The sequence below is a fragment of the Cuculus canorus genome, chromosome 2, assembly GCF_017976375.1.
Source record: "Cuculus canorus isolate bCucCan1 chromosome 2, bCucCan1.pri, whole genome shotgun sequence".
In the NCBI taxonomy this organism is placed as follows: Eukaryota; Metazoa; Chordata; class Aves; order Cuculiformes; family Cuculidae; genus Cuculus; species Cuculus canorus.
Genome location: NC_071402.1, coordinates 123,908,600 through 123,923,408, shown reverse-complemented (window position 1 = coordinate 123,923,408; position 14,809 = coordinate 123,908,600). Strand labels below are relative to the sequence as shown.

The 14,809-nt window shown below is 41.6% G+C and overlaps 1 protein-coding gene across 4 annotated transcripts in view; it reads right to left on the bottom strand.

Annotated features, from left to right (window-relative positions):
• The window catches only part of COLQ (collagen like tail subunit of asymmetric acetylcholinesterase), a 46,157-nt gene extending 38,654 nt beyond the window's left edge, over window positions 1-7,503 (bottom strand). For all 4 annotated transcript variants that reach the window (XM_054060424.1, XM_054060425.1, XM_054060426.1 and 1 more), the window contains exon 1: window positions 6,279-7,503. In XM_054060424.1, coding sequence (XP_053916399.1) covers window positions 6,279-6,384 — 106 coding nt within the window. In that variant the 5' untranslated portion in view covers window positions 6,385-7,503. The remainder of the gene's footprint in view (window positions 1-6,278) is intronic.
• Between the last annotated feature and the right edge of the window lie 7,306 nt (window positions 7,504-14,809).

Here is a 14,809-nt window from a genome sequence, read left to right as displayed (position 1 = left end):
TCGCTGAACACTTTCCCTTCATCTGTATTATCATCACTGAATCTTTTTTGACACGCCAAGCACCCTGACAGGCCAAGCACCAAGTAATGCCATAAGCGGGTCAGAAGCCTCTTTGCTTTCCCACATGCGAGATGCAGAGCTGTGGAGCTTGCCACAACCAACTTCCTCACTAGAGCTGTGCCCTCTTCTGATTTCTACCCACTGCTGCAAGGCAAATATCACAACCTCCTGAACTACCTCTGATATCCTTTCCTTGTCCCTCACCCACAGGATGAATTGGGCTTCTACTCGTTCTGCTCCTAATTTCACAGGACCTCCTGGAGTCCTTTGCTAGTGTAACTTGCATTGGTCTTCCTCTACCCTTCCCGACACAAAGCTGGGTGCAGGCACAAAGTCGTGGACAGGCTGTGCACCAGCACGACTGCTCTACTCCCACCCAACTCTTGCACCATATGCCACCAGAGGAAGATCCATGAATCCTAAGGTACGTTCAAGAGGAAGATCCATGAATCCTAAGGTAAGTTCATCCCCGAGTATCATCCGCATTGACCTGAAGAGGAAACCCAATATGGGATTCTCACAGGCCGTATCTACCAGTGGAGAAACTACAGATAAAGTCAAATCAGGTGCTTCTTTAATCTAACCATGTTTATTTTAAAGAGTCATTTGCTTAAGGCAATGATAGTCACACAACACTAAACTGTTATTTTGCTACCAGTCCAAGCCTTTCCTCAGATGCTGTTCAGGAACTGCCTTCATTATCAGCTTCAAAGGATAACCACTACACAACTCTTCTTCTGGCATGTCTTTCTAGCCACACATTTGGGCTATGAAGTACAAATGGTCAATACGAAGGTTAATTTTTTCCCTCAAGAAGAAGAGACGGTCAATTAAAAGAATCTGTTGCCTCTTTTTTCCAGGCTTCTGTGAGCCACAAACAAAATAGAAAGCTTTTAAATGCCTATCCAGAGCCTAGAATCCAGCCCAAAGACCCAAAGACCTTTGCCCAGTCAGATCCACAGCCAAGTGACTGCCTTCCCCCATAGCCAATGATACTTTGCTTTCCTTCTCCTAATGAAGCTATAGACTTTGCCAGTGGCTCATTTCCATCAGGAATTTTAATCTAATCAAACGTTCCTGCTCTTGTGTGTTCCATGAGAAACCCCTTGATGTCAGAATGCTGAGTACCTTCTGGGTCTATGCTGACTTTCCAGAGCACAGTCAGGCTGCCTTCACTGGACTGACATTTTTGCTTCTCAAAGATTCACCTCTGCTTGCTAGTCACTCTTTGGGCTGTTTTCCCAGTAGGTTCTGGCTGCTGTGTTTAGGACTCTTCCACCTTTTACTGTTGGTCTTATTTTAAATTCTTTCTGCGTCTTTCTTTCTTTTTCCCCTTGCGATTTTGCATAAATAAATATTTACAATTATTCTCCTTAGAAACAAAAACCATCCACCTGACATCTCTGTTGTCCATTTTGACAATGTTTAAGGTTCCTGCAGGTTATTTCATTAAAGAAAAAAAACCCAAACCAATCACGGTATTAGATATTACTCTTACAGATAGGCAGCTGGGATCCCAACTCCCTCAGTGTCAGGAATCACGACTTGTTTTTGTGTTTTCTCTCTCTCACTGTTTCTCTCACAAATGTGAATGCCCTCTCCCCAAGTGCTGCAACGCAGGGGCACCAAGATCCCCTCCCTGTGATGCCCAGCCAAAGCTGTCACCCTGCACAGCTCCTATTCCCAACCTGCTTTGTCCTTCACAGTGGTTCTTACTGCTCCAGTGGTGTTAGTCCACAAGAAAGCTGGACTGTTTTCTGCAGCTATCCCACACAAGGTCTGGTTGCAGGTTTATATTACACCTTCCCAATTCAAAGAGCTTGTGCCATCTGCCCAATGAGTCCTTTTTCTTTGGGAAAATAGCAAAGAATACCATGAACAATACTGACAATACTGCTTAGATGTTACTATCCCCTTTTGTTCCTTTAAATCGATCAACTATATTCTTTCCATAGGGCTGTGTATCAGTATTGATCGTAGGAGAAAATTCAATCAAGAGACACATTTGTGGCATCCATAAAAGGCAGTTTGGGTCAGAAAAAGCATCCAGATACTGATCTTCTCTCTTAAATACTTTCCCACTTCTCTTGAAAACCTCAGAAACCTTCAGTCTACACGAATAGAACATAGGAGGAGAAGGAATGAGGAGGAGAGGAAGACAGTCTTTCTACTACCTGAATTTGGAAGGTGGCTTCCTTCAGGCTGGTTCTTACAAGGTGCAGAATTGTTCCTGTAGCCGTACTGAGTATAAATTTCATGTCTAATTTTCATCACATTAGTGCAACAACCTCAAACACACAGTGCAAGAAACTCAGTAGAGCTGAGCTCTGAAAAATGGTTATAAAGGACACAGTGATCTAAGAGTAGGATGTGACAGGTTATCTGGAAAAGAAACCTGCTGTCTCCAGGTGGGTTGAGCTGCCCACCACAGGTGTCTTCACTACCACGTGGAACCACAGCCATATGATTGAGTGTGTTGTAATGTTATTCCCTGAAGCATTTCCTCCAGAAATGATGCTTCAGCACGAGACTCAACTCTTTGGAGATGACAGGACATTCAAAATACTTTCAGAAGCAAGGATGCATTGCTACTTGAAGCTGATGAGACTGTAAGGTGGAGTGGCAGCAAAAGAGACAAAGATCCAGGTTATTCTTGTTCCTTAATTATTCTACAAAAACATCCTCGTCCTCTTCCTCCCTCCCCACTGTTTATCTCTACTTTCTAGTCACTGTTTTGTGACCTGTAAACCAACCTTATGACCTGCACTAGGCAAAGATGCGTGAGGATAGAAACAAAAACACTTTTAGCCCAGAAGTTTTCAGATGTACCTGGAAAATACTCAAATGTATTTTCCCAACTATAGGAAAGACAAATTGCCACTTAAGAACAGCCCCACTGTTAAATGCTATTAGTTTTAGCATCTGCAAGTGCAGGGCTGAAATCCATTCTTTATATATGAAATTACTTCTTGGTGCCAGATACAAATAATTGACCCAGCCGACAGCCACAGAACATTTGAGAAACCATTAAGATAACTGAGAATTTAAATGGAATTAATTGATCTTCTGTGCTCACTCTGAAAATTCTACCAGAAAACAGAAAAAACCAAATCCTTTTTTCTTAAGAGGTCATAGAATCATAGAATGGGTTGGAAGCGACTTTTAAAGATCATCCAGTTCCACCGTCCCTGACATGGGCAAGGACACCTTCCACTAGGTCAGGTCGCTCAAAGCCTCATCCAGCCTGGCCTTGAACACCCTCCAGGAATGGGGCATTCATGACTTCTTTGGGCAACCTGTTACAGTGCATGTCCAGATGTTTTTTTAAAATGTAGAGACAATCAAAGGACTAAAGGACCTTTTAATGTCATTTTTCATTCCAAGCGGTCCTGATTAGCAAGTAGTAATGGCATACAGAGCATGTAACAGCTACTCAAAGTGTGGTTTTTAATCCAGCCCTGTTGTTGTGAGATTATGGTTGAATCATCCACCAGAAGTTATTTTTTCTGTATGTTATCAAGTAAACATTTACAACACATTTATGATAAAAGCATTGCTAAGAGCTTACTGGGTATAAAGGTAATTTTCAGTGGCTTAGTCAGAAGAGCACAGCATGGGGCTTTACTTTGGAGCACTGCACGGGGTGGCAATTTGCACTAGCTGCCACACCAGGAACCAGATTTCCTGATCGGGTTCACACCTTCTCCAAGCCTGAAATGAGAAGCTGTGGGCCTGCAGGGAAGGAGAAAGAAAGGGGCTGTGGCTGGCTGCAGTCTCTGCCCTTGGAGCCCTGGGTTCTTTTGCAGGCAAACACCTGACGCTGCACTATGGAAAATGTTCTACTGCAAAGAATATATCCTGGCGCAGGTGGCATCTGTTGATAGCAGTTTCAAGGGCTCTGGGCAGAGGTTACTGTTTCACAATGTGATATTCAGGTGGAAGACTAGCCTGACATCCCCAGGTGCTCTGTGTACTTTGACACTATGTCATTCTTAACATTAAACCAGTAAGCGTGGCAATACTGCTGCCAAATATTCTTCATTGCTGTGCAATTACTATTATTCTTCACCATGAGAGTGGTGAGGCACTGGCACAGGTTGCCCAGGGAAGTCATGGCTGCCCCATCCCTGGTGGTGCTCAAGGCCAGGTTGGATGGGGCCTTGGGCAGCCTGATCCAGTGGGATGTCCCTGACCATAACAGGGGGTTGGAACTAGATGATCTTTAAGGTCCCTTCCAACCCTAAATATTCTATGATTCTATCTCAGATTTCTTACTGGTGTGGACGTAGGGGTTTGAATGGTGTCCATAGCTCCTTGTTAACATAGCTGAATTGCTGATGAAATACTGAAGTATCCTTCTGCCCCAAAGCGCCATTGTGGGCAATAACAGGCTATGCATTTTCCCTCGTATTTGCCTCTTCTATTACCTTTTCAGTAGATATAGAGATTCCCCCCCTCAGAAGAGAAAGGACCTATTAATTGAACTGGGTTTTTTTAAGATGACAGTTAAAACAGCTTCTCTAGACACACAAGTGCGTGTCTTAGGAGAGAGGCCAGGCTGCACAGGCACTGGAAACATGAACTTCTTGTTTGTCTGGATGGCATCTGCAAGTGCCAAGTAAATGTAAAGCTCTTCAAAACAATTTCCAAGGTCTAATAACTCACATGTTATTGCAAGACAATTTGGAATATATCAGAGATAATTGATCTTGATGATTCTTCTGCTGCAGCACTAACTAAACCCAACTAATTCCATCATGGAAAAAGCATACCAAATTGAACAGCAATGACAATAAATTGATTGTTTTTCAAAAGTTGTAGTTCTTTGAACATTAGGCTCCTCTAGATGTTATCTTAAAAGTTATCTGAAATGACTACAGAACTGTAATGGCTATGTTATTAAATGCTATGGGGCTTTTCTCAAAGGATATATGCATTACTTTTGGGGCCTTCAGAATACTATTATTTGTGTAAGAGAATCTTTAAATGAATGGACTGTTTAAACCATTGGGGGTGAAACACTGCATACTAGCTCTAAACATTTTAAAAGAATTTTTAAAAAACCCTGAGAAGGAAACATACACACTGTTACTGTTACATAATGCAGAAATCTATCATCTCACACAAGGTACCCTCCTGATAAGCCTTCTCCCTTAAACACCTTGAATGTAAATGATTCAGCTCCGCGGTTCCACCAGAGACATCAGAGACAGAGAGAAAGGTTGTGTGTCTTTAGATTCAAGTCTAAGGTTGTTTTATGTACAGTCTTAAAACGTGCACCCCTTTGGTCACTGTCTTCATGTGAAAGACGGGGAGGATCTGTAGGTATAACTGAGTTTGACCTACAAGTCTCACTTGAACCACCAAATTTGACAGCGAAGAAAATTAGGATGTTAGAAGCATCTCTATTGATAGAGATAGCAACAGTTATCAGAGTAACAGACAGAAGGTGGGAAACAGCAATTTGCCATAAACTGGTGAAAGTCCCTCAGAAATGAGATGGAGTGAGAGTTCATGTCAACTTTCCCCTTTGTACAGAACGTGGCTAAAGGAAAGTCTCACAGATCAAACTATAACATCATTTAAGTGGGATTTCCAGTGCCCTGGCTCAGCTGACAACTAATTTGTTTTGCCTTTGCCTAGCAGGGATTTTCCATGCAGTGGACTCTTGTTTGCTATGAAATCCATCTGAGTATTTGTTAGTGTCATAGACAGAGCCAGATGATGTTTATTCTGCTAACATCCAGTCGGACTCCGGCAGCACTCATTGAGGTCAGGGCTTTATTTATAGAAGCAGATATACATTGAGATTCATTTTCTTTCCCTTGCTATAATCTACCCAAGCTCACCCAGAATAGAAAGAAACATGCAGACATGCAAGTAATATACTAATTGGGCCAGATCCATGAATTAGCACAGCACCATAGAAGCTAATGAGAAAAAAAGCATTTTAAAGCAGCTGAGGATCTTGTCTATTATCTTTCCTGGGGAAGGGAGTGGTTTAAAAACAGAAATAATAAATCAAAAATAAAGAAGCAACAAAATGTTCCAGCATGTGGCAGAACACATCTACAATGCAAAATTCCTCCATCAAGATCTGCAACTGAAGTATTATTTCTTTTTTTGATCCTGTATTCCCAATCACCAGAAAGTGCAAGAATCAGAGTGCAGAGGAGAGCTCCAAGCAAGGAAAAGTAACAAGACTTAAAGCAATTTACCTTCTGAAACTGAGAAGACATTGTCAACGTACGCAGTCTGAGATAAAGCAATGCAGATGAAAAGCTGCAGGTAAGATCCCCAGACAAGAGGGCTGAGGACCAACATGCTGGCTGTGCCCTGGCAGATTCCAGCTCAGAGGTGCAGGGCTGCTTTGGGGATTTCTCTCTCTCTCCCCTCAATCCCTCTCTGCCTTGCCTGGTCTCTGCCTCTTCCCTCACTGTGGGATGCGTGTGTGTGTCTGTGTGTGTACGTCTCTCTCTCCCCCCCCCCTCCCTGTGCCTTTAGGAAGAAAGAATGCCAACCATTTCCCATTAAATCTTCTCCTTATACTAGACACGGTTATATTTAACTCCTGTGCTGGATCAGTTGCCCCGATGGTGGACATTAGCTGCTAAAACTGGGGCATGAGGGATTCTGGTTTTGCTAACAGAAGCAAAAAGGCACTTTGGATGGTAATAATAATGATGAGCAGGAAAGGGAAAATTATTAACTGGACTATAAACAGCATCCTTCAGTGCCAGCAACCAGACACCAACGTCAAGACAGATAAAATCCCTTACTGATCATCTTCTACAGGTCACTAATTGCCATAATGAGAGAGATGAACGGTGACCTAACATCTGCTTATCACTGGTAGTTACAAGCATTGCATTCATCTGCAGAGTACACCCAGGCTGAAGGATGCCACAAAGGCTTCACAAACTGCAGAATAGATTATTGATTAGCATTTAAGTGAAAATAACAGTATCACTGATAGTGCCAGAAATCACAGGACTGCAAAGAGTTTGCTGACAGGGTGCAACAGGTGGAAGAAACAATATGTGTGCCATGATGGGGTGAGCGAAACGCTATCAGCACCGGGGGTGGTGACAGTCAACACACAACACAGGGCTGTGGGAAGAAAACAAACCTCTGGAAAGCAGTGTGTGCCCTTGCTACCTGTGCAAAAGCTTGGTGTTTCTGTGTCTTACTCCAGTGGGCAGGGCTCTGCGCATACATTTCTGTCCTCTGAATAAATAGCACAGAGATCCTCCTCTTTTGCCTGGGATCCGACAGTGGCGTCCATGAAAAGCAGAGGCACTCCTTCAGCATGAAAATCATCATTAATTCCTCACTTCAAGATGGAGATGATTTTCTTTGCTCACTGCTTCTTGTTCCTCCCAAGACAAACATGGAAATCTTTTGGATTAATACAGAATTGATTTTTTTCTCTTTCATTTGAGAAAAGAACTTGTTGACAGGGAAGATGACAAGACCTCTGGGCGTTAACTCCTATGAATATACCATCAAAAGCAAAGTTATTTCTTTATTATTATTATTATTTCAAATTATTTCTTTAATTCTAGCTAAACAGCCATGGCTGTTTCTTTCAATAGATTGCAAACATATCAGCAAAATCTTTCTAAATTTAATTGCTTGATAAGAACAATCACATCTGCCTTATATATTTCTGTCTTTAAAGGACATGCTTAATATAACCATAATACTTTCTGAAATCTGAATCTGTTCCAGTACTGCAACACTTTGGATAACGGAATTATTTTTTTTAATTTAATCTACTTTATTCTACTGTCTGTTACTTTTTAGTATTTGGTTATTTATAGTGAAGTTAGTGGTTTGGTCTCTTTCTTCTTTGACAAAGATGACCATGGATTAAGTAAGTGCCATGAGTTCTCTCAAGTGTGCTGCATCTCAGAAGGAAAGGCACAGTTCCTGCAAAGTTTACCATGACAAGTCTTAAATATGCAGCACAAATGTCCAGCTGCCTGATTATGAAGGTAAGCAGTGGGCAGCTGCCACATAAGATGCCTGCATCGATGCTGCAAAAAATTGTTCAAAAGTTAATATGTCAAGATTTTATCAAAAGATTCACCTCTGGAAATGTTTGATCAACTAAATAGTCAAAGTAATGACTGACTAATTTCCAGTCCTGAAATCCCCCTGCAGTCTTTGCAACAGAAAATTTGGTAGAAATTTGTAGTACACAATATGTTCTATTTGACAAGGAAGTTAATTAATTCAATAATACTGCAAAGAACTAAGATCACACAGTAAGACTCATATCTTTCCCCTCCTCTATCACACATCCACAAATTTCAGTTCTTGGTTCTTCAGCCTAGAGCAGAAACGCATATTTGGTAAAAATGCAACAACATCTTGCTTGAAGAATATTGCAAGGAATTCTGTCATAAACCCCATCCACCCTCTGATTTGTGGTGTTGAATTGATCGGGCTTTTTGGCAAGCTAGATGATATATCACTTTAAATTAGGAGTCATGAGAGCCAATTACTGTCAGATGTTCTTTTGTTCTATGCCTTCAGCAGCACTGACCTACTCTAAAGAAGATAAGAACAAGGAATACACCTTTTCCTTACAAAAATGAGTGTTATATTGGAGGTGGCCAGAAGTGATACAAAAAGACAGGGCTGTTTTAGAGTAAAAAAACTCATTTATAGTTAGCTTTGCAGTCAATTCCTAGGTAGAGATTTTTATCCACTTTCTTCAATGGAGAGTCCTGATTAAAAATGGATGTTTTGTCAGCATCCTCCTTTCGTTTGACATCTCCATCACTCTTAAGTCTAAGCCTGTTTGACCCGAACTGGCTCTCAGCCAAAGCACTGTAGAAAAACACTCTGCTATGTGGAACATGCAATCTTCCACAAAGCACTCAAAAAGAGATATTAGGGGTTTATATTTGAACAGACCTCACTATCATGATGTAAGAGTAGTTCATCAGTTTGTCAGGTTTCAGTGGGATCACCACTAGGTTAATAAAAACTTCCATTACCAGGCAGCAAATCAAGCCGTGTCAAGGTGCAAGCATTCAGTTTTGTTTCTTCTAGTTTTAAAGGCATGGCCTTATTGGCTGAAACTGCTGACAAGGTTACTAGTGGCTTCAGTGGGAGAAGAATGAAGTCTGTTGGAAATAAAATGGACAATGGCTGTGGGCTTTTTGCTTTTGACTTAGTTCAGTGGCAATGTACAATATTGACACTCCCTGCTAGCTGGTGCTCCACACTAGATAACAAGGATGTGCACCTGGTTACATAGCTTGGTTTTGATCTCTGTGGCATTGATGCACATGACAGAGACAATCCTGAGGAGTGGAAGTGTCATGTAGCAGAGTCTTACACGATGTAAGAAACTTGACAGACTTGCTTTCCCAGCCACCGAGTTACATACCACCTGTGAACTTACTCAGTCAAGCAGTGCATTCCTCCAGCTATTCCCATGGCCTCATGAAGCCAAAGAAAAGCTGCTTCTTCCTTCAGAGAGCACCAAGTACCTAAGGACAATGCTCTGAGATCAGCGATAAGTCCTTATCTTTATCCTCCAAATAGCAATCAATAAGAAAGGATTTCTTTTCTTTCTTCAGTATTCACTGCAGCTGCTTTTGCTGATGTAGTGAAAACCCACATTGATATGACTTAATGGTACAACCACTGGAGAAGATCCCATAAAAATTTGCAAATATTTCTAAAGTATCTTAAAATTTTGCTATGAAATTACAGATTTGCTAGAAACAGAGGAAGTGTTTCTTCCTACATAATCCATACTTAAGTCTTACCTAGAATTGTTGCTGTGATACCAGTAGTGTTCATCAAATTGAAATACAGTAGCTTTGGCAGTATTTCTATTTCAGATGACATCAGCCTAAGGAAGAAACACAACAAAGTTGTAACGCTGCAGTTTATGTGTCTTATAAGATACCCCAATGGCCTAAGAAGTTTGCACAGTTTACTTGCTCAAGTGCTGTTGCTTGACTTTTGCAGCCTAGACCTGAACTCTTAGAATTGCATCAAAGAATCTGCTGATGATCCTACCGTGTAAATAGAATTTACGAACCTATCTTTTCTATGCAAAAATTAATGAATACTTGTTAAAAAGAAAGCTTCTTTCCAGTTCTATCCACTTTAGGTTGGCAGGTCCTTCATCAACCAGACAAGGGAAATGAATGTTGCTAAAATAAAACGTCATCAATCTCAAGGTCCTTTATGAACACAGTTCTAATTAGAAGGAAAAAGATAACTGAGACTTTCTAGTTCAGAAGTCTGAAAGCTCTTCTGCTGAGTGGGGCAAAGGTAAAACAGCAACCCAGTGTTAATGCAATAATTCAATAACAGCTTGTCTGCAAAGTAGTACAGAAGAATCCTGTTGATTCAATTAGTGTGTGAGATGGGAAGATTCCTTATAATTATGTTTTCCTTGTTAGATAGTTATTTAGCAAAAATTGCTTTTGGCAATAAAAATACCTGTTCAACTTTGCACGCCTGAATTGGTCACATCTAACATTTAGATTTAATATTTTGACAACATAGCTAATGTTACTTTGGAAGATGATGTTATCTGCAAGTACAAAGGCAGGTGCTGAAGTAAAAAGGCTACTAAGTGAATAAAAACAATGAATGGCTACACCATTTCCTTGCTGGCATATGTAGATCTAATCCAGAAGCCCTTATAGGAACAGCCCCACTGATGCGCAACGAGGTAAATTCAACCACATGATGAAATGCTGACAATCGACATCCCCAGGTCGCAGGGCAGGTGGCCAGTGAAAGACAAGCCAGGGTTAGTAAATCTTCAGATTATCCATTGGATGAACAAGGCAAAGGTGGGACGTAGGAGGCAGGAAATGGTAAAGGCAGGACATGGATGCCTACAACTTCCTAAAGCAACTCTTTCTGCAAATTAATCACTTAATGGGTGTTGTATTTTACATAAGCAGTCGTGGCCTTCGAACCTCCTCTTTTCTCTATACTCTGTATTTGCAGAAACGCAAAACTGGCTAGGGAACGTGATTTATTTTCGTACTTTTCAGAACTTACGTGTTTGCAGAGGAGCCCAGCTTCCACCTAATTTTCAGAAAGTTCAGCTCAAAACTCTAACTTTGCATGTTTACACCTATTTCAAAGGCTCAGTCCTTCACTTTTTTCCTCCTATGAATAATTCCCATACACACGTTTCTTTGTCTGTTAATGGTAATGGAACAAACTACAGCATAAAAGAATTATGCACATGAGTAAAGATTATGGGATAATGCCAAGTGATTTCCATCAAAGCCACCAGAAGAACCCTACTGTGGCCTTTTCATGTTGGAAGGCACAACAAAGTAGAACAATTTTAAAATAATAATTCAGCCACTGACCTTTACAACTGTACTCTTCTTCCCCTTTCCTGTTTGTTTCAAGTGCCTTTCAGATCTTGCCTTTCAAACTGCAAATCATTTAGCATTCACTGTGGGATTGTATAAAATTTTGCCCAACGGCAGGACCGCCGTTCACAGCTGAAAAGTGTGCGTATACACGATGTAGCACATGTGCAGAAAGACTGTGCTCCCCTACAATGCATGCACGAGCTGTAAAAGCCTTTATACAGAAGTCCAGAAAGTTTGGTGAGTCTTCAAGACATTCAGGTACTAAATTGTTATTTGGTGCAAACATATGTTCTCATTGTGCGGTGTCTGCCCCACAGAGGCAGACCATTAAGGAGAATGTGTGACACTTCTTGGATGAGATGCACTCACCACACAAGCCTGCATAGAATCAAGAGCTACATCCAGGGTTGCCAAATACTTGGAAATCCTCGACAAACATGTAAAAATCCCAGAATTAGTAATAGGAAAGTGTTCAGTTAGGAAAAACAAGGGGGGTCTGTGGAAACTCACATGTACAATGGCCCAGAGAACAGGAGTCCTGGCCAGCTGAGATCTACAGCTGCTAGTATCTGGGTATAGACTGGAGAGGGGCAGATTTAGACTGGACATTAGGAAGAATTTCCCCATCATGGGAGTGGTGAGACACTGGAACAGGTTGCCCAGGGAGGCTGTGGATGCCTCATCCCTGGAGGTGTTCAAGGCCAGGTTGGATGGGGTCTTGGGCAGCCTGCTTTAGTGGGATGTCCCTGCACATGGCAGGGGGGTTGGAACTAGATGATCTTTAAGGTCCCTTCCAACCCTAACTATACTATGATATTATGAATGATAGTAGGTAAGTTGATAAATAGCCTTTAGTATCCTCGAGTGGTGAACCACAAACAAGTTACAGCTATAACTCAGTCTTTAGTTGCCATTTACACCTAGAGGAGATGGAAATGGTCTTCAAGGTAATGAATTCACCTTATTTGCATTTGGATTGCCTATTGCTGTTATTTACTTCTGTTAGTAAAGGTCTGCAAAACTCCATCTGTATGAGTATCACTGCAGTGCTGCTGCAGAAGAATATCTGGCAGTAATTGGCTCTCATGACTCCTAATTTAAAGTGATTTATCATCTAGCTTGCCAAAAAGCCCAATCAATTAAATACCACAAAGCACAATTTTCTTTTTTTTTCCCCATGAAGATTCTTGCTGGAAAAAATATTAACGTTGTTGTTTCAGTGCTCACTCTGGTCTGAGAACTCTGTCTCAAAGAGCTTCATGGATGCTGGCAATGCAGCACTCCATTTTTGTACTGTGCTACAGCCCATCACACCGCTACAATGCAAGCAAAGACGGATCCAAACACCAGTGCATACACAGCTAGGAGAACACCTCCTCACATGGACTCTGCAGTCTTCTGTAGGGGATCCATCCCTATCAGATGGATGCCAGAGCACCACTGATTCAGGAAAAGACTTAATCATGAATGTAACCACAGGCATGCAAGCGAAGCCAATGAAGGTGCTCCTGAAATGAAGCACGTGCATAGGTGCCTTGACATATCAGGGCCTGAAAAGAATAATTCAGATACCTTATCTTTAAAATGGCATAATGCCTCATTTTCCCATGGCAGGTTTTCCTCTCTTCTCATGGATACCTCTGGACACCAAATATTTAGCGATCCTGTGCCTTGCAGAACGCAAAACCAGGAGCAGAGCAGCTGAACCCACTTGAGCAGCAGTAGAAGAGGATATAACTTGTTTGTTTATCCAAAGGCCTGACAAAAGAACCATCATATAGAGCTGGGAGTGGGTAAACAGGTTGCATACAGAACAGTTGGAAGAAGAAGCCCTGTGTTGCCTAATTTGCTTGCCTTTTATTTTTTTTCTTCATTTTTTTTGGCAGTAGGTGGCCACGAGTGCCACCCAAGACACTACAGCAAGCAGAACTCAGTGAGACTTTTCTGGCATGATAGTTGTTGGGCAGCCCACATTGATGTTTTAAAACCGCCCTGGTTTTGTAAGCTGATAGCAAATTTCATACTGATTTCAAGGTGTGGTGGGTCAGGCTATGGGTGAAGAGGCTTTGCCTTTTTACAGCACTTTGAATTTTGAAGCCCCGGCAGCACTCGTATTGTGGCAGCATGCAAAATGGTTGGGCACTGCATGCTGCCCAGTCTTTCCAGTATGACAGAGTTGTCATCTTCTAAACATGGCATAAGAGCTGAGCCTAATCAAACCAGACAAATGCATTTTCCAGCTCCCTTTGCAGAATTAGGGAGCTATAATTAAGGCTGCATTAGTATTTCCGTTACAAAGTCTTACTTTTGAAGCCTGCATTTAAGACATCCTTCCCAAGTGGCCCTTTGGCACACAGGAATGAAAACTTTGATAAAAACCAGCTCTAAATGATCTCACCGATTTCAAATATCCAGAATGAGGCCCAGCATTTGCTGCTTCTCTGCCATAGCTTAAAATCCCTGGTAGGGCTGAAATATTAATTCTTCCTAACATAATTTTTACTTATTTTCTGAGCACTTTAACGATATCCCTGTTTTCAAAGAGCAAGCAGAGGGTTTATGACCCTGCTAATGAGGCTTTCATGCCTAAATCCCCGCCATGTCTCCTTGGTGTAACAAGGATGCACTGCTTTGGCTGGAACTTGAGGTGTACCACCAATATTGGTATGAGTACCTCCCAGTGCCAAGGTCTATAAAATGCCATATGTGCACATTATTTTAACGACAGTGCTAGGGAAAGAGACCACAAGCTCTTCAAATACTTTTTTTAAAGTGCAGTTTTTTTCTTGTTTATACTTTTAATGTGCTGATTTCATTAAAGAGGGACTTATATCTGGACTTTGTGGAGTTCTAGCTCGGATCAGTGCCTGAGTAACCACTCAGTAACCACTGCAGCTGAAAGGTGATGCAAAGGTATGCAAACCTGCTATAGCCACCATAAGGACAGCAGAAGGGCCTCTGCACAACTTGGTTCTCAAATAGGGTTGCAGATTATGATGTTTCACATACGCAACAGCTACAGGTAGTCACCAAACAAAACTCACACGCATGAATAATAATTGCTTTCTGGAAGCAAGAGCCACAAAAACTTACATCGCCATGTAGACTGGAGGTGTAAAAAGGCTTATATGAATCTTCTACTATCTTCCTCATGTGGTAGCATTACCAACACTAAGTACCAGAGGAGATTGCCCATCAGCTATGCGCAAAGATGGTCTAAACTAACAACATTCATGTTTCCACAGTCATTTACACAACCCTAGGTGAGCTGCTAATCCATTTCTTCACCTCCAAAATACAGCAATTAAAATCCTGTCTTCAAAAGCACCCCTTCTCTGCATCCAGTCTAGAATCCAACCCAAGGTATTGCTAGT